The sequence below is a fragment of the Dendrobates tinctorius genome, unplaced genomic scaffold (genome assembly GCF_039654945.1).
Source record: "Dendrobates tinctorius isolate UK_male_01 unplaced genomic scaffold, ASM3965494v1 ptg000027l, whole genome shotgun sequence".
Taxonomy (NCBI): Eukaryota; Metazoa; Chordata; class Amphibia; order Anura; family Dendrobatidae; genus Dendrobates; species Dendrobates tinctorius.
In genome coordinates, this window is record NW_027361695.1 from 1126878 (window position 1) to 1154151 (window position 27274).

Consider the following 27274-nt stretch of genomic DNA (forward strand, 5'->3'; position numbering starts at 1 on the left):
TGCAGGGGGGGAGTGTCCTCCTCGGCCGCTGTCCCGCTCGCTACGTCCGCGTCACCTGGGGGGGCGTGGCCTCGCAAGGGGTCACTGCTCTGCCCGTGGTGGCCGTGACTGGCGGGGTGGCGTGGCCATGGCAGGCCCGCTGCCCTCTGTCCCACCCACCCTCCCAAGCAGTGCAAGCAAGCTGCCCCCAAAAGCTGGCGGGGGGTTGTCGGGGTCCCCAGCCCACCTACCTTCATCTGAGGGTGCGGGGACTCTGGTGCCCCCTGGCAAGCCGGCAGAGGGAGTGAAGAAGGATGCAGGGCAGGGAGCTGTGCCAGAGGCCGTCCCTGCCCAGAGCAAGGAAAACAAAAGAAACTCTGAAAAAGAAAAAAAAATGGTGCTGGAGAAACCAAGAGCTGCTGCTGCTGCTCCCAGGCACAGCCAGGGAAATGTGCAGTATGTCATCAGCACTGAGGCACTTAAAGGGGCAGCAGCACTCTTGGCCAGTAAAGGCAATCATGGAGCACCTGGCCAGCTAGGGCCCCCAGCAGGTGGGAGGGAAAATTGCGGCAAAGGAACTGTTAATGCTGATGTAAATAAAAATGGAAATATAAATAAAATTGGTGCTGAGGAGTATGAGGAGTGCGTGAGTGAATGTGAGAGCGGGGTGACTGATATTTTTGAGGAGTTGTTTGTGGACGTGAATGGGGATGTAAGTGACATGGATGAGGGAGTGAATGTGGCTGAAAGTGCTGGAGTGAATGCTGGAAATAATAGAGTGAATGGGAGAGTGAGTGGGAGGACGAATGAGGGTGCAGGCACAAGTGGTGGTGGGAGGGCTTGCCCATCTGCCCCCCCGGCCGCAAGACCCCAACGTAACTATGCGGGGGCCGCGGCTGGGGGTCAGGGTGGTCCTGGGGGGGGTCTCCTCGCCTCCGGGCTCCAGGGACGGCTCTTTGCACCACCGTTTCCTGGAGGCCCTTATAAGGGGAGAAAGGTCGGTAACAGTAGAGGGGAGGACAGTGGACCTGTCTTTCTGGATAGAGAGACACGGCCTTGCTGCCTTCCAAAATCAAAGGGAGGTAGGGACTGTTTGGTCTCTCCCCACAGCCGGGCAGGGGCCGCCAAGAAGGAATGTGGTCCGTCTTAGGTGGGGGGTAATGAAGCTTGTCCACCCAGGAGCAAGGTGGTGGAGCTCCTCCTAAAGATGGGCTTCGGGGCGAATGACATCTTTGCCCTTATACATCCTTCGGCGTCCCGCTTCTTTGATGTCAGTTTCGTGCGGCCAGGGGGGCTTGAGCTCTTCTGGTCGAACTACGAGCTGGTGCGAGAAGAGCCCGGATGGCGAGACTTCGTTGCGCAAGCGGTGTCTCGCCAAAATGCCGTCAAGCGAGTGACCATGGTGACTTGTAACGAGTCGCTCGCAGGCGTGGACATAATGACGTGGCTTTCTCGTTATGGGGAAGTCACCGAGGTCCCAAAAAAGAACAGGGACGAATTTGGCATCTGGTCGGGGGGCTGGACCTTCATGGTAAAGCTGAAGGTTTCCGGCGGCACGGTCACCCACATCCCTTCCTCGGCGTTCTTGGGGAGGGACAGGATCCTGGTCTTCTACCAGGGGCAACCGAAGGTCTGCCACAAGTGCGGCGACCCCACCCACTTCAGCGCCAGCTGCAAGGTGCAGAAGTGTGCGTTGTGTGGTGGGGTAGGCCACCTGGCCGCCTTGTGCAAAGACATTCGGTGCCACCTGTGTGGTGACCTAGGTCACCCGCTCAGCCGCTGCCCTCGCTCTTTCTCCAATACCGCTGCAGGCCCGGTGGGGGGAGACCGTGAGGGGGCAACCTCTGGCGGTGCTTCTGCCGTGGCAGGTGGTTGTGGAGGGGGAAGGGCTGAGGGGCCGGTGAGGAAGGGCAATGCTAAGGCAAGGGGCCCCGCTTATGAGCGGAGGCAAGAAAAACGCCATGGAGGCAAGGGGCAGGTGGAGCCTCGGGAAACTGGGGTGATGCCTGCCCCTCCCTCTAGGCCCGTGGCAAAAGCCTCTGAGGCCCTGGGGGAGAGTGCGGTGAGTGAGGAGATCAGGAGGATGGAGAGAGAGGAGAAAGCGGCTGACTCAGACGACTCCTCTCGTTATGAAAGTGTCGACGAGGATGTCAGGGGGCAGCCTACAGCATCAGGTGGCAAAAACAAGCGTGCCAACCGTAAATCGGGAGGGAAGAGGGCTGACAAGTCTTCAAAGTCCCCCCCGCCCCCGAGCACAAGAGTGCATACGGAAGGGCCCGCTGACCCCCTCTGATCAGACTCTCCAACCGGTTCAGCGCCCTCGGAGGTTCAGATGATGATCCGCAAGACGAGGGTGCTGGGCCGGGGGTAACACCGGAGGGTCCTTCGGGGGATGGTGGAGTCCGTCCCTCAGGGGGCACTGTTCCTCCTGAGGGGGGGACAGGCCTGGAACCCGGGGGCGAGGACACTGGGGGGGGAGGGATGGACACGTCGGGGGCTTCCCTAAAAAGGAAGGTGTCTGACCCCTCCCCAGGAGGAGGTGATAGCGGGGAAGGGAAGAAACTGGCCATCCAACTCGATCACCCATGATGGCTGAACTCGCCCCGTTGACGCTGGCGTCCATTAATGTCGCCAGCATTAAGTCAGATGCGGCTCGCTTCACGGCCTTTGATGTTTTCTCCCGGATTGAGGCAGAAATTTTATTTTTGCAAGAGACCAGACTAACGGACATGGGGGCCATCTTTAAAGCACGGAGGGAGTGGAGGTGCGGGCCCTCATACTGGTCTCTTGCGGCTGAGTCGTATAGCGGGGTGGCAGTCCTTTTTAAGACTGCAGATGTTGAATGCCGACGGGTTACTGAGTTGGAAATGGGGAGGTGCCTGATCCTAGATGTCTTCATGAGGGGACAAGAGCTCCGGCTCATTAATATCTACGGCCCACAGTCCAAGTGGGACCGTAAATGTCTCTTCCTGAGGATCAAGCCCTTTCTTTTTACGAGCCGACAGGTGGTCTTCGGTGGGGACTTCAACACCGTTACGAGGTCCCGTGACCGGGGGGGTCCCGGAGACCGCCTGGCTTATGACAGCGTCGCGCTTAATAGCATAGCTAGTGAAGCTCGCCTGGTGGATGTCCACATCCGGCACACCCCAGGCCACGGGGGTTTCACCTACCATAGGGGTAGCAGTAGGTCTAGAATAGACAGGTTTTTTTTTAAGGAGGACGCCATCTTTTCTGCTGTGTCCGCCGTTGAGGTGGAGTTCTCCGACCACTGTTTAATTTTCTTTTCTCTGAATGTTGCAGAGACTCCTCGGATGGGAAGAGGGCTGTGGAAGCTCAATTCGTCCCTGCTGGAAGAAGCGGAGGTGAGACAATCCTTCGAGGATTTTCTTCAGAGCCAGGTACCGCTGTTGGATCTCTGTAGTAGTAAGTCAGAGTGGTGGGAGATCTTCAAAAAGCGGGTGGCGGGGTTCTTCCGTCAGCTCTCGAACCTCAGAAGTCTGAACAGGCACCGCTTGTATCAGGCTCTGGGGAGGAAACTCGAGCAGCTTGTCTCGACTGGAGGTGACCGTGAGGAAATCTCCAGAGTGAAATCTTTGCTCAAGAGGTGCCAGTATGATAGACACACATCTTTAGTTTTTGAGAGGGACTTCGGGAAGTACCGCTCGCCCGACCCTTACAGAAACTGTAAGATGTCAGTGAATTGTAAGATGGTGACAGGACTGATCGACAGTACGGGGTCCCTGAACAGATCCAAATCAGGGATCCTGGAGGTGGTCAGATCCTTCTATTCGTGCCTCTTGGAAAAGAAGGATCTGGATCGGGATAGGATGTCTGCTTTCCTGGCTGAAACCGTCCCTGAGCCAGGGGGTGATCCCTCTCTTGGTGTTTTGGCAGAAGAAATTAGGGAGGAGGAAGTGAGACTGGCCATTGATGGGCTTCGGCCCAAGAAATCGCCAGGTCCGGATGGCTTAACATCCGAGTTTTATAAGACTTTTAGGGACTCCTTGGTCCCCCTCTTGACAGGGGTCTTTAATGAGTGTCTATCCTCGGGCACTCTTCCCGACTCAATGAGGAAGTCAGCCCTAATTATTCTGTCAAAGGGTAAAGATCCGTCCCGTATCGAGAATTGGCGTCCCATAGCGCTTCTCGATACGGACCGGAAGGTTCTGGCCAAGGTGCTGTTTAATCGGCTGGTGAAGTTTGCACCCCGGCTCCTTTCGGGGGCCCAGCATTGCTCTGTTCCAGGCCGCAGTACTTTTAGTGCTGTGCTCGGTGTCCGGGAGGCAGTGGAGCAGGGTAGGGCAGGCCACTGGAAGGGGTACTTGCTGTCGTTAGACCAAGCGAAAGCCTTTGACCGGGTCAACCATGAGTACCTCTGGTCCGTCCTTTTGAGGTATGGTCTGCCTGGGAGGTTTGTAAAATGGTTAGAGATCTTGTACCAAGGGGCTGAGACTTTTCCGCTGGTGAACGGTTGGTCAGGTCGCCCTTTTGAGGTGGGTTCTGGGGTCCGTCAGGGCTGTCCGCTGAGCCCACTTTTATACGTGTTCGCGATCGATCCCTTCCTAAGGAGGGTAGATCGTGGACCGTTGGCGGGAGTTGGGATGGACCAGGCGGGCTCTGGGTCCTCTCTGAGGGTGGTGGCGTACGCCGATGATGTTTCCCTTTTCGTGTCCTCGAGGGGGGAGGCGGATTGGGTCATGTCAGAGGTAGTGCGCTACTCGGAGGCATCCGGGTCCATGATCAACCGGGATAAGTGTGAAAGTCTCTGGCTGGGAGGGGGAGATCCTAGTTTTGATCTCCCGGACACCCTTCCAGGGCCCCAGGCCACCGCCAAAATTCTAGGCATCGAATTTGGCCCCGGGGACTACCCCCAGCAAAATTGGGAGGGCAGACTTAAGATCGCTGCCCAAAAGGTGGACCAATGGAAGGGTTGGTCTTTGTCCCTAAGGGAAAGGGTTGCCCTGGCTAAAGGCTTTCTGCTTCCCTTGTTAATTTACTTAGGCAGCGTGTGCATCTTGCCAGAACCTCTCTGGACACGGGTCTATAGCCTGTTCTTCCAGCTGTTATGGGGGAATAGGCTCAACCTAATCAAGAGAGAGGTCACATACCGCACGAGGAGACTAGGTGGGTTGGGTATGGTCAACCCCATAGTGTTCTTAGTGAACACCTTTCTTAAAGCCAACATTTCGAACCTCTGGCTAGAGAGGGCTCCTCCGTGGGTAGTCTCCTGCAAGGGTTGGCTTCGGCCCTTCTTCCAGGAATGGGAGACAGGAGGGCAAGTGAAGGACCTCCGCACACCTCATGGGCATCTCCCGGCTTATGCTACCCCGGTTCTGAAGGTGATCCGCCGGTGGGGTCTGGGAATGTGGGAAATCAGGACCATGTCGCGGCAATGCCTTGACAGGAGGGTTCTGTTGACCCATTTCCAGAAGCCCCTGGCCCTTAAGGATTGCCCAGGCTGGGATCTGGAGGCGGGGCTCGGGCTTTTAAATTCTATGCGGATCCCCACAAAGTTTTGGGACTTGACCTGGCGCTGCTTCCACGGGAGGCTGTATGTAAAGGATAACCTGAAGTGCAGGAAATCCGATGATCGGGATTGTCCCCGTGAGGAGTGTGGCGACGTGCTGGAAAGCATGGAGCACTTCCTGCTTCAGTGTCCCTTTAATACAGAGGTTTACAACAGGGTGGGGGCTTCCATACGTTGGCCGCGGCTGGCGTCCCTCTCCTATGCCGAGTGGGCCTATGGAGCGTTCAGAACTCTGGGTGGCCGAGACCGGGGAACTTTATTCCTAGTCAGTGTAGTGGTTAGGTTCTACATTTGGAATGCACGGTGCTTAGTTTCGACGCGGCAGAAAGCCCTCCCAAGGGAAGAAGTGGTTAGTAACATCCTGGGTGAGAGGAGTGAGGAGGGCCTCTTGGCTTTGGAGGGGCCTTTCCTTTTAAAAATGCACTCTAGGGAGAGCTAGATTTTGTGTGAATGTGGGTAGGGACAGCATAAGGTGGTGTGGGTGGTGAGGGACAGAAGTAGGGGCAGATAGGGACAGGGAGGGACAGGCACTGAGGGACAGATAGAGAGTTAGTTATGATAAGGTAGGTAGAGTAGGGGCAGGTAAGGACAGATAGGGACAGTTTCTTTAGGGACAGAAGTAGGGACAGTCTTAGTTGTTGAGGGACAGGGTGAATGTGTTAGTGAGGGATGGGGCCTCTAGAACTCCTTTTTCCTGGTGGTGGGCTATTGCATGGCACACCTAGATTTTTGTTTTGAGATAGAGAAATAATGGATATTGGGCTTGCAGGCACTGAACTTGGGCCTGTAAGTAAAGGTTTGTGGTGTGGTATTATTCGGTAAAGCAAATGATGTAATGACATTGCATTGTAATATTGTATTGTAGTATATGTATTGTAGTATATGTAATGTAGTATGTGTTGTTATTCTTTTCCGTAGTCAGAGGTGCATGGGGGGCGTAGTGAGGTTGGGAGGGGGATGAATGGGGGGGTAAGAGCGGAAAAAAAAGTAAAAGGACCCTAAACCAAGGGGAAAGTGGCGAATGGATATAACATATACCATGGACCATGGAGATTATGGAAAATGGACCATTTTTGAGCACATCGGGGGCAAATGGGTGAGGGTTTTGCTTGTGGGCATAAACTTTCGTGCTCATCAGGCCTAGACGTGATAAGGCCATGGACATTTATGGACCTGTGGTGTGGGTGGTGGGAAAAATAATAAATAATAAAAAACAGCAAAAAAAAAAAAAATATATATATATATATACACTCACTGGCCACTTTATTAGGTACACCTGTCCAACTGTGTGTTAAGACTTAATTTCTAATCAGCCAATCACATGGCGGCAACTCAGTGCATTTAGGCATGTAGACATGGTCAAGACAATCTCCTGCAGTTCAAACCGAGCATCAGTATGGGGAAGAAAGGTGATTTGAGTGCCTTTGAACGTGGCATGACTGTTGGTGCCAGAAGGGCTGGTCTGAGAATTTCAGAAACTGCTGATCTACTGGGATTTTCACGCACAACCATCTCTAGGGTTTACAGAGAATGGTCCGAAAAAGAAAAAAAATCCAGTGAGCGGCAGTTCTGTGGCCGGAAATGCCTTGTTGATGCCAGAGGTCAGAGGAGAATGGGCAGACTGGTTCGAGCTGATAGAAAGGCAACAGTGACTCAAATTGCCACCCGTTACAACCAAGGTAGGCAGAAGAGCATCTCTGAACGCACAGTGCGTCGAACTTTGAGGCAGATGGGCTACAGCAGCAGAAGACCACACTGGGTACCACTCCTCTCAGCTAAGAACAGGAAACTGAGGCTACAATTTGCACAAGCTCATCGAAATTGGACAGTAGAAGATTGGAAAAACGTTGCCTGGTCTGATGAGTCTCGATTTCTGCTGCGACATTCGGATGGTAGGGTCAGAATTTGGCGTAAACAACATGAAAGCATGGATCCATCCTGCCTTGTATCAACGGTTCAGGCTGGTGGTGGTGGTGTCATGGTGTGGGGAATTTTTTCTGGGCACTCTTTGGGCCCCTTGGTACCAATTGAGCATCGTTGCAACGCCACAGCCTACCTGAGTATTGTTGCTGACCATGTCCATCCCTTTATGACCACAATGTACCCAACATCTGATGGCTACTTTCAGCAGGATAATGCGCCATGTCATAAAGCTCGAATCATCTCAGATTGGTTTCTTGAACATGACAATGAGTTTACTGTACTCAAATGGCCTCCTCAGTCACCAGATCTCAATCCAATAGAGCATCTTTGGGATGTGGTGGAACGGGAGATTCGCATCAGGGATGTGCAGCCGACAAATCTGCGCCAACTGTGTGATGCCATCATGTCAATATGGTCCAAAATCTCTGAGGAATGCTTCCAGCACCTTGTTGAATCTCTGCCACGAAGAATTGAGGCAGTTCTGAAGGCAAAAGGGGGTCCAACCCCTTACTAGCATGGTGTACCTAATAAAGTGGCCAGTGAGTGTATATTGAGGTGTTAAGCTGGTGTAGGTAATTTTGCCAAAAAAGAATTGGCTAGGTTTATTTAAGGCAGCATGGGCCAAGAATATTATTTTTGTTTTCCTGTATATAGGTATGGGTGGAAGTGTGAATGGGGAGTGAAAGAGAGTGAATGGGGGTGAAAGATTAAAAACTGTTTTTCATTATTTTATGGGAAGAGTTTTCTGTTGGAAAGTTCCTGCTGGGGGTCCCCTAAGCTGGAAAGCTTGGGGACTATAACAAGTTGCGGTTTTGCACAAGCTTCTGTATGTCCTAAGTGTATGATTAATGTGTAAATTTTGGTTTATGTGTTTTCTTTTCTGGAATGTTGTGTTGTATTGTTTTTGATATTTTATAATAAAAGAGATACAGGATGTAACTCAGGATCTGTAATGTATGTACACAGTGACTGCACCAGCAGAATAGTGAGTGCAGCTCTGGGGTATAATACAGGATGTAACTCAGGATCAGTAATGTAATGTATGTACACAGTGACTGCACCAGCAGAATAGTGAGTGCAGCTCTGGAGTATAATACAGGATGTAACTCAGGATCAGTAATGTAATGTATGTACACAGTGACTGCACCAGCAGAATAGTGAGTGCAGCTCTGCGGTATAATACAGGATGTAACTCAGGATCAGTAATGTATGTACACAGTGACTGCACCAGCAGAATAGTGAGTGCAGCTCTGGAGTATAATACAGGATGTAACTCAGGATCAGTAATGTAATGTATGTACACAGTGCCTGCACCAGCAGAATAGTGAGTGCAGCTCTGGAGTATAATACAGGATGTAACTCAGGATCAGTAATGTAATGTATGTACACAGTGACTGCACCAGCAGAATAGTGAGTGCAGCTCTGGGGTATAATACAGGATGTAACTCAGGATCAGTAATGTAATGTATGTACACAGTGACTGCACCAGCAGAATAGGGAGTGCAGCTCTGGGGTATAATACAGGATGTAACTCAGGATCAGTAATGTAATGTATGTACACAGTGACTCCACTGTTGGAGTGTAGGCTTAAGGGGGTTTTACACATAGCGATATCGCTAGCAATATCGCTAAAACGTCACTGATTTTGTGACGTGCTAGTGATATCGCTATGTGTGATACTTACCTCCGACCGGCTCCCCCGCTGTCCATTGCTGATCACGCGAGAATGTCCGGCTCCATTTCTCGTCGTCAGCTTCCTGCTGTGTGAGACGAGCGACGCTGGAGGCGGGCGGGAGGACGTCAGGATCGCTGTGTGTGAAAGGTGAGTATCGTGCGCTGCGTCGCTGCTGCATCGCTGTGAGATCTGCCTGTGTGACAGCTCACTAACGACCATTTAGCGATGCACCAGCGATCCTGACCGGGTCGTATCGCTGGTCGGATCGCTGGTGCATCACTAAATGTAAAAGGACCTTTAGGCTTTAAAAGAATAATCAATACTTTTGTCGGTTGCTGATAAGCTTCATTCTGGAATTCAGCATTATTATTATTATTATTATTATTATTATTATTCATGTGAGTGGATTCAGATATATTAAAGTTTCAGGGTATGCAAAAATAAATTTGACCACCATTAGAGGGAACGTTTTCCTTTCTATCCCCCCGGAATCACAGACTCCAATATTTCTTTATATAAAATTCTTCCTGTCTGCTCTGGGAATTCGGCTGGAATGTCGGCAGCCGCTGAAATCACTCAGATTCCTTCTAGCACAATCTGGGCTGAGAAGAAGGAGAAAATAAAGGTGGGAAAACAGTGAAAGAGAAGTGAGAAAAGTCCCATGCTGGTAAGAGAAACCGAGCGGGCGGCTTTGATCTTTCCATCTGTGATATGATGGGGAAATTACAAAACAATCCTCTAATCCGGCATTAAGAGAACTGTCAGATGCCAGATTATCAAATATCCCAGAATCAAACCTCAATGTGTAGGGAGGACGTGTTTGTGACATCGACACTATATTGTGCTGAAAAGATAGACCGGATTACCAGATTTTCTGGATTATCAAATGCCAGATTAAAGGAATTTCACATTATAATACAATATATACATATTCCTATAATTGAAATATTTGATATTTTGTAATCTGGCACCTAGCAAATCCCATTACTGCTAGTTTACCTAAATACCCACCAGGTTGCACTAATGACCCTTCTATATGTATAGGCAGGTAAAGGGGTTGCCTAGGAGGAGCTCTAAGGTATTGTAGCTCTGTCAGATTCCCTTAAAGGAATATTTGATCATAAACTTACCTATTGTTCAACAACTTTTTATGTTACCATAAATTCATTTTTATTTTATTTTTAAAAATATTTTTTTTTCAACATTCCATGTTATTCTCGATATTTAAAAAAAATCAGAAAATTTTAACATTGATCACTAGGCTTAATACTAGATTCCTGTTCAATAAAGATAACTTTTCATCAGTCTCATTATCATCACAAACAGGATTCCAATGATAGCACCTCTATATATGAAGTAAATAGTACGGGCTCCATCATTCACAACAGCCCAGTAAAAGCCCACCTCCTCCTGTACAATGACTGATATCACCTCTATATACAGAAGATAACACAGGATCCTCCATTCACAATAGGGGATGTCACAGCTCACCTTTTCCTCCTCCTGTACAATCCTCTATATACAGTAAATAATACAGGATCCACCATTCACAACAGGTGATGTCACAGCTCACCTCCTCCTCCTGTACAATAACTGATAATGCCTCTATATAGAGTAGATAACACAGGATCCACCATTCACAATAGGTGATGTCACAGACCACCTCCTCCTCCTCCTGTACAATGACTGATAACACCTCTATATACAGTAGATAACACAGGATCCACCATTCACAATAGGTGATGTCACAGACCACCTCCTCCTCCTCCTGTACAATGACTGATAACACCTCTATATACAGTAGATAACACAGGATCCACCATATTATCAGCTTTCTGAGAACCAGGTACACACTTTTGTGCAAAATGTCACATTTTTGGATTTTGGGTGTTTTGTGTGGGTTTTTTCTCCTTTACACAAGCCATTTGCAGCTGTGTGACAGCCCATGTGGGCACGGCCGCTGAGCGTGTTTAGACGAGTCAGCACCCTGTTCCTGCGCAATGTATGACACATTTTGTGGAATTCTTCGGCCATGTGCACACGATACATTTTACCTGCAGATCCGCAGCGGATTTTACCGCGCAGAAACGCTGCGGATCCACAAAGTGATTTACAGTACAATGTAAATCAGTTTAAAAAAAAAAAAATGCTGTGCAGACGCTGCGTTTTTTTCCGTGCAGTTTTTGTGCGGTACAAAAAATGCAGCATGTCACTTCTTTTGTGCGGTTTTCCACCTGCTCCATTCTCCAAATCCGCAGGGGGAAAATCGCACAAAAATCGCAAGAAAACCGCACAAAAACGGGAAGAAATCCGCAGGAAAAATGCAGGTCATTTGACCTGCGGATTTCTTCAAATCCGCAGGAGGAAAATCCACGTGTGCTCTTAGGCTGAGTGCAGACGGAGTTTTGAGCCCTGCGGATTTTTCCGTGCAGAATGGAAGAAAACCGCAGGTCAAATGACCTGCATTTTTCCTGCGGATTTCTTCCATTTTTCACGCGGTTTTCATGCGGTTTTCCATTGCGGTCTTCCCCCTGCGGATTTGGTGACAGGGGAGATAGAAAACCGCACAAAAGAAGTAACATGCTGCGGATTTTGTACCGCAGGAAAACCGCGCGGAAAAATCCGCAGCGTCTGCACAGCGTTTTTTTTTTTTCATTCATTTTAAAGGTACTGTACATCACAATGCGGATATGCAACGTTTCTGCGCGGTAAAATCCGCTACGGAAACGCTGCAAATCTGCATCGTGTGCACATGGCCTTAGCCTTCCTTTCACCATCACACATTAAGGCTGAGTGCAGACGGAGTTTTGAGCCCTGCGGATTTTTCCGTGCAGAATGGAAGAAAACCACAGGTCAAATGACCTGCATTTTTCCTGCGGATTTCTTCCATTTTTCACGCGGTTTTCATGCGGTTTTTGTGCGGTTTTCCATTGCGGTCTTCCCCCTGCGGATTTGGTGACAGGGGAGATAGAAAACCGCACAAAAGAAGTAACATGCTGCGGATTTTGTACCGCAGGAAAACCGCGCGGAAAAATCCGCAGCGTCTGCACAGCGTTTTTGTTTTTTTTTTCATTTTAAAGGTACTGTACATCACAATGCGGATATGCAACGTTTCTGCGCGGTAAAATCCGCTGCGGAAACGCTGCAAATCTGCATCGTGTGCACATGGCCTTAGGCTTTTCTCATTACATTTGCTTATTTCAAAGCTGACAATTTCGGGGAATAATTACTCCCAAATTGACTGTGGTTTAATATTTGTGGTGGGTGCAACATTGAAATGATGACCAAATCCCCTTTAACTTGTTAAAAGTTGCGTATCTATGGAAACCGTGGTTTCAAAAACCTAAATTCTATTTTTTTTGGAAAAATAATCTGTCATCTCAAAAAAACTGGAGCAGACTATGTGCCAAGGGCAACATGATAATTCATTGTTTCAGGCTGAGCTGACATGGTAGATATGACATGTCGTGCGGCCAAAGATTGCTGCATGCGACATCGCAGCATAATACAAGTGAATGCATTTGGACCCTCAAGGTCAAGGTACCTCGATAAGTAAATCACAATAAATCCATCTGGTCCTCACATGTTGTGACTTGCTTGTTGTGGTACCTTGCAGATCACAATATGACCTGAATATGGCATTTTTATGCCCCTGCTGTCACCAGTCACCGGCCTGCATTATTCCTCCATCTGTCCTGCACGCTTGCTACCTTTTCAGCTTCCACCTAAGTCTAGTATCAGCTCCTACGCATTAAAGCAGCTGTTCTGGTCTGGAGTCGGGGGATTTGGACTATTTTTAAAGGTGCGGCCATGCAAGACTATCTGTTGAGTTATTATATATCTATGCCAAACAGTTTATTTAGCTTGGCACGGATGAGGCACGCTGCGCCACGGACTGCGCTCATTCTTATTACATTACTGCTGCATTCTGGAGAATTTTCAGCTTGTAATCACTGAACATCGTCAATTTGAAAATCCTCTATAGAAAATCCAAAATAACTGTTAAAAAAAAAAAGCACCAAAAATCTAAAAATAATCCCACCATAACCCACCCCGCATTAGAGAACTGCCCAGTAGTTTTTGTACAGCCAGGTGTGACTACAATAACCCTACAGTGTAGGGCGCTGTTTGCATGGACATGTTCCAGGTCCTGCGAGTGATCAATGCCTCAAGTTAAATTAGGTTAATAGATCACTACAGGACTCCATTATAACAAGCACTTGTGTGAGTCTACTTGCTGTCGAGCGACTAGCGTTTACTTAGGCGCAGTATGACAGCCATTACTACATTGACAGCCAGGCTCGGACTGGCCCATAGGAGAACAGGGGAAACCCCCGGTGGGCCTCTGCAGATCTGGACCCCCAACCATGCTGTATTGGCAGTACTTGGCATAATTCACTTGATTCCCTCTGTATAGAAAAAAGCAACATCTCATTCATTAACCAAACTACTCAGTTTATTATTATATAGAGATATAGGTAAATTTGTGAACCAAGGTCATGTAATATTTGTATGTAGGTGAAAAGTGGGCCCCCAAAGTCAATGTTACTGGCGGGCCCTTGGCACCCCAGTCCGACACTGTTGACAGCACAATGTAAAAGTACTCATATTAATTTAAAGCGTTGCACAGGATAACAAAAAAAATGGCTCAGTTGCATTTGCTTTTAAAGGGGTTGTCTGGTACTTTAACATTGATGGCATATCCTTAGGATATGCCTTTAATGTCTGATGTTGGGGGTGCGACATCTGGCGCCCCCGCCGATCAGTGGTTCCTGGTGTTGGCCAGCTGTGACGTGTTGCACAGCACACCTCCGCCGACGGAATAATGGTCGTGGCCGGGTAATGCACATCCGCCTCTATAGATTTGAATAGGGGGCGGATGTGTAGTACCCGGCCGCGGCCACTATACGGTAGTCAGAGCTGTGCAGCTCGCAATTCAGCAGTTCTGTCCGCCGCTGACACTGAGAACAGCTGATCAGTGGCGGTGCAGGGTATCACATCCGCACCAATCAGTCATTGACAACCTATGCTAAGGACAGGCCATCAGTGTTAGAGTCCAGGACAACCCATCTAACGGAGTAAATATACAAGGCACGACCTATGGACAGATGTGGCGATGGAAGGAAGCAGCCATGTTCTTTCAAATCACGGCCAACTACTAAACGCTGGGGCTGCACAGTAACTGCGGTCGAACACTTTGCACAGAGAACGTTGGTTCCGTGCCACCGCTACATCGGAGCGTGATGCAGGTGAAAGGGGGTGCCATGAGATCTGCAGCCAGGCACCACGATATAAGCAAGTCGCAGCGTCAGAACCAGCTGGACTTTTTGCGCCTTGCTAGTCTCGGCCACAGTTCCTTTACAATGCGACCCCCAATCACCCGCATTATGCTGCGAGGTATCAGCCTCCTGTGCCACGGCCAAAGTTACCGTGTAGCTCACACACTAAGTAGTGCGCCAAAAGTGAGCAAAAAGGTGACGTGAAAAGAACACGGAGCGGTCTCCACTTGGTACAAATGGCGCCAGAGCTTTCAAAATGGCGCCCGTGGTGACTAGCGAGACGTGTTAAACCGGTTGGCTGCCATACACCACACTGATATTTTGGGCCAAAAGAATTTTGAAAGCAAATTGCCGCATTTTACTACACAAAACTGCCAATATATCCAGCAGACATAATAATCCTGGCCCTCGGCGCGGATTTTGCCATATTGGCGTCAATTACTGTACATTTCTATTACTTAGTAATTCTGCCCATTGAGCCTTAAGTGTGTAAACAAAGAACTGTCGTCCATAGCAACCAATCAGATCCCTGTTTGTATTCCGGCCTGAAAATTAAAACAGTGTTCTGATTGGTCAATACGGACCACATGGCTATTTGATAAGGAATATTAGACCCAATCATATTACAGTTTTCATTCTGGTCCGAAAATGAAAGCGATGCTCTGATTGGTTGTTATGGACAACATGGAAATTATTTTTTATCAGATCCAATCAGATTTCAGTTTTCATTCTGGTCTGAAAATGAAAGCGGTGCTCTGATTGGTTGCTATTGACAACATGTCCTGTCCTTATTTCCTATAGTTTTCCTCCATAAGGCACGTTGGTTGCTGTAGACATTTGTTAATGTACATTAGGCCCAATCAGATTTCAACTGAAAAACGAAAGCGGTGACCAAATTGGTTGCTATGGGCAACGGCTCCAATTCACATAAAATATGGCATTTGCTGCGTGACATAATTGGTTGAAATAATGAAAAAGCCAGAATTCGGTCATTATCCGACCGTGTCTGTATGCAGCAGAGACCTCCAGGGACTGCAAACCCAGCGATAAAGATTAACATTTATGTGTAAATGACGTTCGCCCCCGCAATGAGCGCCCCCTGGTCATAGACATATCCCTGCACCCCCCATTAGATGAACGCCCCAACATGTGATCACCCATAGACGACATCCATCACCTGCACGACAATGTCAGACCTTGGAGAATTAATCTGATCACTACGACTCAATCATTAGCCAAACCTCGCACTACTACCCCTGCCGTCCGGGCCATAGACATAAGATCACCCAGATTCCCCCGATCCCCCAAAATAAAAAGATGAGGATAAGCGGCGGCCATATATATCTGACGCCGCTTATCTTTGGGTAAATCCTTTGACGGGAAACATCAGGGACACGTAATGATTCAAACGTATGTGTGTAACGACAAATCCAGCTCTGCTACATGGGAAACACCAATATAATACGGAAATGATTCCGGTGCCCATCACTTACCATCATGCCGGTGCTCTTATCCATCCCCTTCTTCACTTTTCCATATGTTCCTCTTCCGAGCGTCTCCAACAGCTGGTAGCGGTGTTTGATACTGCGCTTGTGATGGTATTTCATCACGGCCCCTGACCCGGGAGCGGAGCCCGACACCCCACGGGGGTCACACCTGTCCCAACAAGGGGACCTCTCCTCTTCTCTTCTACGCCCTATGTCATCCAACCTGACCCCATCCCTTGCGTTGTCCTCTCCGGTCACCCCCGTCATCTTGTCCGCCTGTATATTTTCAGAATAATTTCCTAAACGGGCATCCTAAAATCACTAAATAAATATCGTTAAACAATTCCCAATAAATTAGCAGAAAATTACAGAATTTTAATCCGGGTGCGAAAGTTGCAACTAACTTGTTTGCAAAACTTTCTAAAGTTGCAAACTCTTTGTCAGGATCTGGGGGGGTTACCTAAACTGAAGCTGCACCCCTTCCCTTCTCTGAGCCCTCAGCTGCTGCTATCATTCTCCTCTGGATCCTGTGGTGTATGAGCAGCAGACTGAGCACTGAGCAGGGAGACCGGTCTTACATTCTCATAGTATGGCTGGGAGGAGACACATTTGGGAAGTGGGTGAGGTCTCCTCCCAGCCGGATGACTGATGTGACAATTACATCTTCTACCTGCTGCCGCTGGGGGTTGTGCTGTCTGGTGTATATTATATTGTGGTGTAAGTAATAATTCTATAATAATATTGTGTTAGAATATTAAAACTGCAGATATTAGTGGGAACATTATAGGGCTACCCCTAGTGCTCACTGGCGGCCCCAATGCGATACCTGCCAGGTGCCATATTATTATTTATTATTATAGCGCCATTTATTCCATGGTGCTCTACATGTGAGGAGGAGTATACATAATACATACAAGTACAGTAATCTAAGTCACGACTGGTACAGGATGAGAGAGGACCCTGCCCGCGAGGGCTCACAGTCCATAAGGTAGCGGTATATAATGATTGGCATCTTCTTATGTACCGGGGGCAGCTTTGGGCTCCCTCAGGTATCAAGATCTGGGGGCAATGAAGCACTTATAATAATAATCTTTTTATTTTTCTATAGCGCTAACATAGTCCGCAGCGCTTTACAGTTTGCACACATTGTCATCACTGTCCCAGATGGAGCTCACAATCTAGAATCCCTATCAGTATGTCTTTGGAATGTGGGAAGAAACCGGAGTACCTGGAGGAAACCCACGCAAACACGGGGAGAACATACAGACTACTTGCAGATGTTGTCCTTGGTGGGAATCGAACCCAGGACTCCAGCGTTGCAAGGCTGCAGTGCTAACCACTGAGCCACCATGCTATCCATATATTAAAATTTATCTCCTCTCAAAACAATAGCTGATGACTTGGGAATCTGACTGCACAACCGCCTCTTCGCACCATTTCAGAGCCCTGTCCTCGAAATGGGTGGGGACCCCCACAATCCGCAAGTTATCACTTTTCGTTTGGATAGGTGATCAGTAGGGATGAGCGGACCAGTGGAAGTTCAGGATCTGGTACCTGACCCGATCTTTAGTCCAAAATTTTGTTCAGGTATCCGTACTTGAACCTGATCACCATTGAAGTGTATGGGGACCCGAACTATGGGGCTTGAAATTCTCTCTCTCCTCTCTGCAACGGACTGCCCCCTGAATGCCGAACATTGCAACGGACTACCAGGAGAAGTTCGTGTTCGCCATTTAGAACCGGACTATCTGGTACCAACCCCAAACTTTTAAGTTTGGGTTCGCTCATTGCTAGTATTCAGTTTTAATGTTGAAATTTACATTAAATGACGTTGGCTCCTGGTAGTAGTGGTAATGAGGATAATGTTGGCATATTTTAAGACATAGTTGACCATTAAAAATTAAAGGGGTATTCTCATCTTGTGCATTTATGGCATTTACACAACAAGTATGGGTTCCACCAGTGGCACTGCATGTTTCTTAAGAACGGGTTCCTGACGTTTTCTACTTTTAGCGGTCTGATTTCCTGTTCATTTGTATGGGAATTATGACCACGTCTCCACTGACAGCTACATGTAATGAGACCATGTTCACTTGATATATGTGGGTTTCATAGGTGCAACCTGAATCTAATATATCGTATTTTTCGGATTATAAGACGCTCTGGATTATAAGACGCATCCCCAATTTTGAGGAGAAAAATACGATTTTTTAAAAATAAAATGCTGGTGCTTCTTATAATCCATGCGTCTTATTGCTTACTGGGGGTGGTGGCTGCGGTGAAGCGCGGTCCCAGGGTCGCTGCTGGAGGAGCCAGGAGTGGGGTGATGCTGCAGGCTGGGATGAGGGGGCGTTCTGATGTGTGGCGCACCGCTGCGGGTGTCCGGTGCTGCGGGGGTGTCCGGTAGTGCTGCCCGGTGCTGCTGCGGGTGTCTCCGGTGTTGCTATGGGTGCCCGGCGGACACCAACGCAGCGCCGGACACCCCCGTAGGACCGCTCACAGCTCGGCCTGACGTCTCCTCATCACAGCCTGCGACCTGCAGCAACGGTATCGGTAAGGTATATACGCATTATAATACATTCCCCCATTTTCCCCCCAAATTTGGGAGAAAAAAATTGCGTCTTATAATCCGAAAAATACGGTATATTTATGTTACATCCTATTTACATGTCATAAATGTACAATATGTGCGTGCCCCTTTAAACTGACAATAACTTTAACTACCCACCAATACATTAAACTTCTTATTTTATTAAACTGCAAATTGCCTCTTCAAAGAGGAGGACTTGAACTGTATAGCGCCACCTGTTGGAAGCATTTCTTTAAACGGAATCTTTCATCAGGATGAACCCTAAGCCGTCTATATGGACACACAGGTCATAGAAAGTTGAATAAAATAACACCTTTATATCTTTGACCCGATGTCTTATTCCAGAGAAATCTACTTTCTTCTTAATATGTACATGAGCTGTTAAGATCTATGGGCTGAATATAGATCTTAGAATCTGCCTCCAGAGCTTATTATAAATGAAAGAGGTCATTACCAGTGTGAGTCATGTGATGACTGACAGTCTGCTCTCCTGATCAACATGTCTCACTCTGGTAACACCCCTTATATTTAAAAAAATCTCTGAAGGCAGATTCTGGGGGGGGGGAGAGATCTGTGTCCGGCCCTATAGATCCTAACAGCTGATTTACATATTAAGAAAAACTGAATAACTCTGGAATAATACGTCAGGTCACAGATATCAAGGTATCATTGTATTCAACTTTCTATGGCCTACATACCCATATAGTCGGCTTAGAAGGGTTGCTCCTATTGATAGATTCCCTTTAACGGTCTATACATGGGACAAAGCTTGGACCTTGTGCAGCAGCATCACAAAGTTACGAAAGATTTACCATGATAAAATGATAATAAAATGCCCATTTTTGTCAATGATAGGACCGATCCCTTTCGCGTGAACTATTTTTGTGCTGCCAACTGGTGTCTCCATACTGCACGTAATTTTTTCCTTTGTGCTCTGCATGAATATGTCATGAAAAACCCTTGCGCCTACTTTTACTTTTGGGGAGGTAAAGTAGAGCCCCTTTCAACGTGGATCCATAATACATGTACCAAGGTCAAGTGAGAGTTTGCCTGCAAACAGGGGCTAAAGCGTAGATGGAGCAGGGGCAGCCATCATTACTACGTGGCCAAATGCCCCTCTGCCACTGACCGATTAGGGCATATGGATGGCATAGAGGGCGTCCAGGCGTGGGACCCCTACATGAGCTCGGACTGGGAGCCTCTCTGTATGCATGTATGTTTCATGGTCCAAGTACAGACTGAAATGTATGGACTTACCACCGGACTCCTGACCCGAAAGCAGCAGCCTCATAGGCATATTTGAAGCCCGAGCCGGTCCGTACATTGCAGTCCGTACTTGAATCGTAGAACACAAACCCAATATGGACTCTGGTGGATTGTCCTTGTAGTCTGTTGGAACATCATGTAATACTAAATTTCCCCTCCACACTTATGAGATATAATTCTGATAATGTTATGACAGAGGAAACAGTGAAACGAATCCCATCAATAATGGCCGGTAGGATCTCAATGTGCACTATGCGGTGGGGATCTCCACTCATGACCTGTACATGTAGTCACATGCCGTCATCCTCAGGACAACTATGTCTGGGTCACAAATAACCTCTGTGAGTCTCCTGTTTGATGCAATGTTCCTCTTAGTCATACACAACATGGATCAGACCTGACCTGAGCTGCGGATTGCACAATATATGGATTTCGGAATCCGGAGATGTGTCAGAGGACGATGAGTTGGAAGACAGATTTTGGATAAAACCAGAAATGATAAAGATGAAGTCATCTGCAACCCCCACATCCCATCCCAAAATACACTGTAAAAAAACTCAAAAATGGCAAATTGGCAAAAAGTTCCTACAGAGTAGTAGCTAAGCCGTAGCCTTAGATCTCCTGACCAGGGACAGTATTGGGTCTCACCAGTCTCTATGCACCCAGCACCGAGGATCCAGGTTACACCAGTGTCCTCCTGTGCCCCGCGTGGAGTGGTGGTGGATAAATGTGCCCCCTTCTGCCAATCGGTGCAAGTCCCAGAAGTTGGACCTTCACCAATCAACAACTTATGACCAGTCTCATGGATAGGTGATAACTTGTTTTCACCAGACAACCCCCTTAAAATATCTCTGTCTGCTCTGTAAAGTCAGATATAGTCGTCAATAAACTGATCCCACACGTTAGATAGCTGTCTCTTTCTCCCGACTTCCCGAGTCGACGGCTCCTGTGTTCTCCATGAAAGATCCAATGGCAGACTCCTCTGGTGGCGGCTCATCGCTGCACCAAACAAAAGGATTGGCCCATGATATTCCAACTACGTGGATCGTTCTCCCCCCCCTAACAAAATCTGTTGAGGGAGAATCGAGAGACCACCATGGACATTGTATGGTCACCTGATCCCACCAAAACCGGATGGTTCAGACAACTTTTATCTAATCCTTTTTTTTGTATAGGGGGCCTTAATAAATGAACACTCAGTTGGGCCATGATGCAAGTCAACATGCCCGATTCCTTTTTCCCCACAACATAAGACCTCATTCAGACGTCTGATGTCCTCATACAAGTGCTATCCGTGGTTTTGACAGATACCACTTGTACCTGCGATAGTCAATGGGGCCATTCACATATCCATGATTTTTGTGGACTGACCAATCCACGGAAAATTGTGGAGACATGTCTGAAGTACTATGGGTTCGCACCTGGACCACTGTTAGTCTATGGGGCCACGCACATGTCTGATTTTTCCCAGAGACTGTTCGAGTAAAAAATCGCTGCATGCCAGAGTTTGATCTGATTAACGGACCGCACTTGGCCATGCAAATCTGTTGAAAACATAAAACATTAGACTATACTCTGATGACATTTCGGTGTAGTCCGATCTCCATGAACTGACACAATGGAGAAGATGGTGAAATTCTGTTCTCCATCGTCTCCTTAGTTTGCTCCGATTTTCTCATGTTAGAGAATCGGATTATATTATGCTTACACTCGGATGAACATTGGTCAGACTGAGTCCTACCCCCCCTAAAGCCTACAAATTGAGCAGTTCACAATTCTATCTACTTGTTAAGTAATTGCTATTTAAGCAGTTTCCTAATGCCTAAAGGTATATCTTACCTTACCTCATTTGTTTTCCTACCAGTAAAATTTTTACTCAAAATTCTCCGCCTTTATTAACAAAGTGCTCAGTGATCACAACTACCGTATTTAGGTCTCGAGCAGGAAATTAATTTTCGTTAATGTCATGGATAATTCTGTGATTTATCTGGAGCTGATCCCCGGCCACAAATACCTAATATCCTTAATGACCTCTGTCTACCTGTCAGGACAGCTGTAGGCCACAGGGATAAAAGGTGAGTCAGGGTGAGGGGAGAGAGAGGCACCTATTGAGTCACACAGCTGGGTGCAAAACTTTGTCTACAGCCCTGGGGGCCAGGAACAAATTCCAAAGGCTGCTCTCACTGCAGAAGAAAGTGCCCATTGTGGTGGTGGCAGACAGCTGCTCCTGCCAGAACTCAAGGCACATCAAGGGCACGCTGCGCGGGATGAATGCATTAAGGAGGCCTGTCCTTGCCCGTCCAAAAACTTTTTGGAACGCCTAAGATTTTTTTTTAGCTACGCAACTTACGCCACAGCCATTGCTCTTTGCGTTCCTACCTGGGGTTGCATTATTTGGGGAATTTTTTTGGTCCATATCAACATTCCTGGAGTCCCGCTGGGATAATTACTACTGTGTTGTATTCAGGGACAGAGGGGGTTTACTTATTGGAAGGGGGGGCATTCCAAATAATAGTACTATAGAAGGATGAAAGGGTGAACTTTGATTATCAGGGAAGGAATCTGCACATTTTGGGGTCCACGCCTCCATTTTTGGACCCTCGAGGTTCTGGTGGACTCATCTTATATCACCGTAAAAACCCAATGGTGAGAAGTTGACCTCAGCAGAACCAGAGAAGTGAACATAGTTAACCATCAGGTTTTTGGTGAAGAACACTGACCCATAAATTAATAGTGTTCATAAGGTCATAAACCTTAAAGGGGTTTCCTAGTTAAAAAAAATCCCCTCAAAACATTGAACTATACTCTTTTCGGAGGGTCTATCAGTCTTTTGGTCACAACGAAGAGCTTTTATAAAGAGCGTCCCTCGATCTGGAGGACCTGTCCTGTCCGGCATTACACTACAAACCTAGTCATTTGAATAAGTAATGTGTAATACTTTTTTTTACCTGGGGTGGCACTGTAGTAGAATTGAACACTTATTGCCTGGTTTCTCCCACAAATCATTGGTGGTTCCAGAAAGGGGTTAGAAGGGTCTCTGTCAATAGACGCTTCTAATAAGTAGATCCCTTCAGATTGCTGACCGCATATTACATACCAACTGGCAAAATTCTGCCCAAGAAGCTTATGCTCTCATTCATGTATGTACTCATGCATGGGAAAAGCAATCAGATACTCAATTTCGGTGATCATTTTAGGTTAGAAAGGTCCAAAATATCTGAATACAGAGAGTTTTGCTAATAGATCATTTACCGATCAACTGCAGCAAGTGCTCAAATTCCCTACAGCACCCCCGCAGGGGAAATGGAGTATTACACTTTGAAATCAATGGGCTGTTTGTTATGTGGGATATGGGTTTGCTGAGTCATGTTCTTTCTTTGCAGCAGCTCTCTACTTTGGCTGTTAGATGAGGGTCCCCTTCTCCCCCCCCAAACTTCTATAATTGGGGGAAGAACTAGGTAGAGGGTAACTGGAGTTTTACAAACCAAGCAATCCTTTTAATATTGTGATATTGCTGCTTTTTTCTCTCTTACAATAAATTCTGGTGCAAAAGAATTTTTTTTTATTTTTTTATTGGAAATAATGGAGCATTTGCAGAATTTCACACAGAACCATCTGTTCCTTCGTCCTCTGAACGATTTGCCGGGTATTGCTGCAAGTTAAAGAAGTATAATAGCATCTGCCGAACACATGCCGGTGCTCCCCTAGGGGGCGACATGGGACCCGGCCAGATCCTTCTTTGTCTTATTTTGTTTTCCTTCTCGTCACTAGAATAAATGGTGGATTTGCTCAGGGGGGGAATCGCGACTGCTTGTGTTTTGTACTTGAGGAAATGTTCCTCGGTGGCGCATCATAACAACATACTTTACTCCTGAGTGCATAGCATCACACCATGTCCTATCTGCCTTCATTCCCACACACAGGCCACACTCCTTTCCCCCGAATTTGAGGTCATCATCTTTTAATAATAAAACCGGAAAGATGTTCTTTTCAGAATTATCGGAATTTTTCAAAATGCTTTTTACCACCTAATTCAAATTCTTCATCACATTATCTTCCACAAGAACCCTTGTTGTTATGACTGTTTCTATTTTTTTACTAGGTTCCCCCTTATAATGAGGTGTCCTGTTGCTGGGATCACCAGCGATCAGCTGTGATCTGTAGATATGTAAGTGTTCAGTTTGCCTGCAGCAACCCCACTGGAGAAATGAGGAATTACATGTGAAATCAATGGTTCTCTGTGCAATGCTTGGATGTGTCTGGTCCTCCAATGAAAGAGACGCTCTTTGCACTCCTGTTCTTTGCATTGGCTAATGGATGAGTGTCCCTTATTGAGTCCCCAGTGGTCAGTTATCAGTGATCCTAACAGGTCTACAGAGGAGAGAGGCCCTCAGAGCGCTGACAATGGTTTCATACCTCCTTGATAGATGCAAAGAATGTACTATGAAAAAAATGTCACAAGACTATAAAGGTTGCCTTGAGATCTCCCCAAGGGGAGACCACTTGCAACCGTTTTTGTGTCATTTCTGGGAACTCATTATAGGATTAGGCTGCTGCCATATTCCTCTGCCCCTCGCCATTGGCTGCTGTATATGCTGTTACCTGCATCTCATTGGTGCTGTCTTACACCATCCATCTGAACCAGCAGAATAGTGAGTGCCGCTCCCGGGTATAATAAAGGATATAACTCCAGATCAGTAATGTAATGTATGTACACAGTGACTGCACCAGCAGAATAGTGAGTGCAGCTCTGGAGTATAATACAGGATATAACTCCAGATCAGTAATGTAATGTATGTACACAGTGACTCCACCAGCAGAATAGTGAGTGCAGCTCTGGCGGATAATACAGGATGTAACTCAGGGTCAGTAATGTAATGTATGTACACAGTGACTGCACCAGCAGAATAGTGAGTGCAGCTTTGGAGTATAATACAGGATGTAACTCAGGATCAGTAATGTAATGTATGTACACAGTGACTGCACCAGCAGAATAGTGAGTGCAGCTCTGGGGTATAATAAAGGATATAACTCCGGATCAGTAATGTAATGTATGTACACAGTGACTGCACCAGCAGAATAGTGAGTGCAGCTCTGGGGTATAATAAAGGATATAACTCAGGATCAGTAATGTAATGTATGTACACAGTGACTGCACCAGCAGAATAGTGAGTGCAGCTCTGGGGTATAATAAAGGATATAACTCCGGATCAGTAATGTAATGTATGTACACAGTGACTGCACCAGCAGAATAGTGAGTGCAGCTCTGGGGTATAATACAGGATGTAACTCAGGATCAGTAATGTAATGTATGTACACAGTGACTCCACCAGCAGAATAGGAAGTACAGCTCTGGGGTATAATAAAGGATATAACTCAGGATCAGTAATGTAATGTATGTACACAGTGACTGCACCAGCAGAATAGTGAGTGCAGCTCTCGAGTATAATACAGGATGTAGCTCAGGATCAGTAATGTAATGTATGTACACAGTGACTGCACCAGCAGAATAGTGAGTGCAGCTCTCGAGTATAATACAGGATGTAACTCAAGATCAGTAATGTAATATATGTACACAGTGACTGCAGCAGCAGAATAGTGAGTGCAGCTCTGGAGTATAATACTAAATATTCACTGAAGAGTTAGAATATGTATTTTATACCAGGGTTTCCACTTATGGCGTAGCTGATTATACACAGGTATACTCTGACTCTGTTGCCTGCGTATCCTTAGAAGATATATTACACGTCGTCAGATGATGGCATTCGGGGTAATGTGAATATTAGTAGTAATGCATTTCTAATAGCTTTGCAGCACAGTCTCCAACCATAGACCTGTTACAGGGGTCTGGCAGCAGCTGACATTTCTCGACAAGTCGGCCAGTCATTATCTGGTGAGGATGGTGCCTAAACACGCTTCAGTCTGGATGTTTAACTGCAGCTGTCAAACCCTCGTGTCACAATGTAATGCACACGCCAAGAATCCGCACTGAACATTTATGTAGCCCGTATACTTATTGGCATTCTTCTTTCAGACATATTTGCTAGGTAAAAGCTTCATCTTGTAAAAGCAAAATTCGAAGAATGTGCCCACGATCCTAAAAGGAGCCGCGGCGTCAGCACTTGTGGAATGTAAACCCACGATCTAGGGAAAGTGACTGCGGAACGTGGAGGGCGGAACTGCCGGAATAATCCTATAATTACAGCGGTGAGATTATTGGGGGATTAGCGGCAAAAGATACAAAAGCTTTTATTGGGGTCGTCACAATGACAATGTATCCAGTGCGGGGTCAACAGTAACAAAGTATCTCCTGAGCAGAGACTTGGAAAGAAGTCTGCAAAACTCTGCTATCATTAGTGTAACCTGGAGCTTGTGGGCACCAATGCAGACAGGGCCCCTAAATATCATGGGTCTGTAATAGTATTGCACCAAAGGGACTGTCCGAGCTCAAAGGTCCAAATTCTTTCCCCAGCCAAAAGGGGTATGACATGAAATTCTCCCCACCTCCTCCTCCAGTGATGTCCTTGTACACTGCGTTCCAAACTATTATGCAAATTGGATTTAAGTGTCATAAAGATGTAATTTTTTGTTTTTCAAATAAACTCATAGATGCTATTGTGTATCAGGGCTCTTTGGATCACTGAAATCAATCTCAAATTCCTGTGATAATTAGTTTACCAGGAAGAATGATGTTCCACATTATTAAGCAGGGCACAGGTTTCAAGGAATTTAGGAAAGAAAAATGATCTCTCTGCTGCTGAAAAGCATCAAATAGTGCAATGCCTTGGTCAAGAGATAAAAACATTAGATATTTCCCAAAAATTTAAACGTGACCATCGTACTGTTAAGAGATTGTGGTTGATTCTGAGCACAGACATGTTTGTGCTGATAAAGGCAGAATGAGGAAGGTTTCTGCCAGGCAAGTTCATCGGATTAAGAGAGCCATTACAAACCAGCAAACAGATATTTAAAGCTGCTGGTGCCTCTGGAGTCCCTCGAACCTCATGGTGTAGGATCCTTCAAAGGCTTGCTGTGGTGCATAAACCTACTATTCTGCCACCCCTAAACAGTGTTCACAAGCAGAAATTGTAGCAGTGGGTCCAGACCTACATGAAGACTATTTTTCATACAGTCTTGTTTACTGATGAGTGTCGAGCAACCCTGGATGGTCCAGATGGATTGTTGGTGGATGGTTGGTGGATGGCCACTATGTCCCAACAAGGCTGTGACTTCAGCAAGGAGGTGGAGGAGTCATGTTTTGGGCCGGAATCATGGGGAAACAGCTGGTAGGGCTCTTTAAGGTTCCTGAAGGTGTGAAAATGACCTCTGCAAAGTATATAGAGTTTCTGACTGACAGCTGTCTTCCATGGTATAAAAAGCAGAAACGTGCCTTCAGGAACAAAATCCTCTTCATGCATGACAATGCACCATCTCATGCTGCAAAGAATACCTCTGAGTCACTGACTGCTATAGGCATAAAAGGAGATAAACTCATGGTGTGGCCACCATCCTCCCCTGACCTCAACCCTATAGAGAACCTTTGGAGTA

At 46.9% G+C, this 27274-nt stretch overlaps 1 protein-coding gene across 3 annotated transcripts in view; it reads right to left on the reverse strand.

The window, feature by feature from the left end:
- The window catches only part of LOC141084741 (NUAK family SNF1-like kinase 1), a 41514-nt gene extending 25106 nt beyond the window's left edge, over positions 1-16408 (reverse strand). Inside the window, exon 1 of one of the 3 annotated variants that reach the window (XM_073569631.1) lies at positions 15877-16408. In XM_073569631.1, the coding sequence (XP_073425732.1) occupies positions 15877-16137 (261 nt within the window). In that variant the 5' untranslated portion in view covers positions 16138-16408. Of the gene's footprint in view, positions 1-230; positions 737-15876 lie in introns of those variants that run through there. The other 2 variants (XM_073569632.1, XM_073569634.1) reach the window with 2 other exon arrangements.
- Between the last annotated feature and the right edge of the window lie 10866 nt (positions 16409-27274).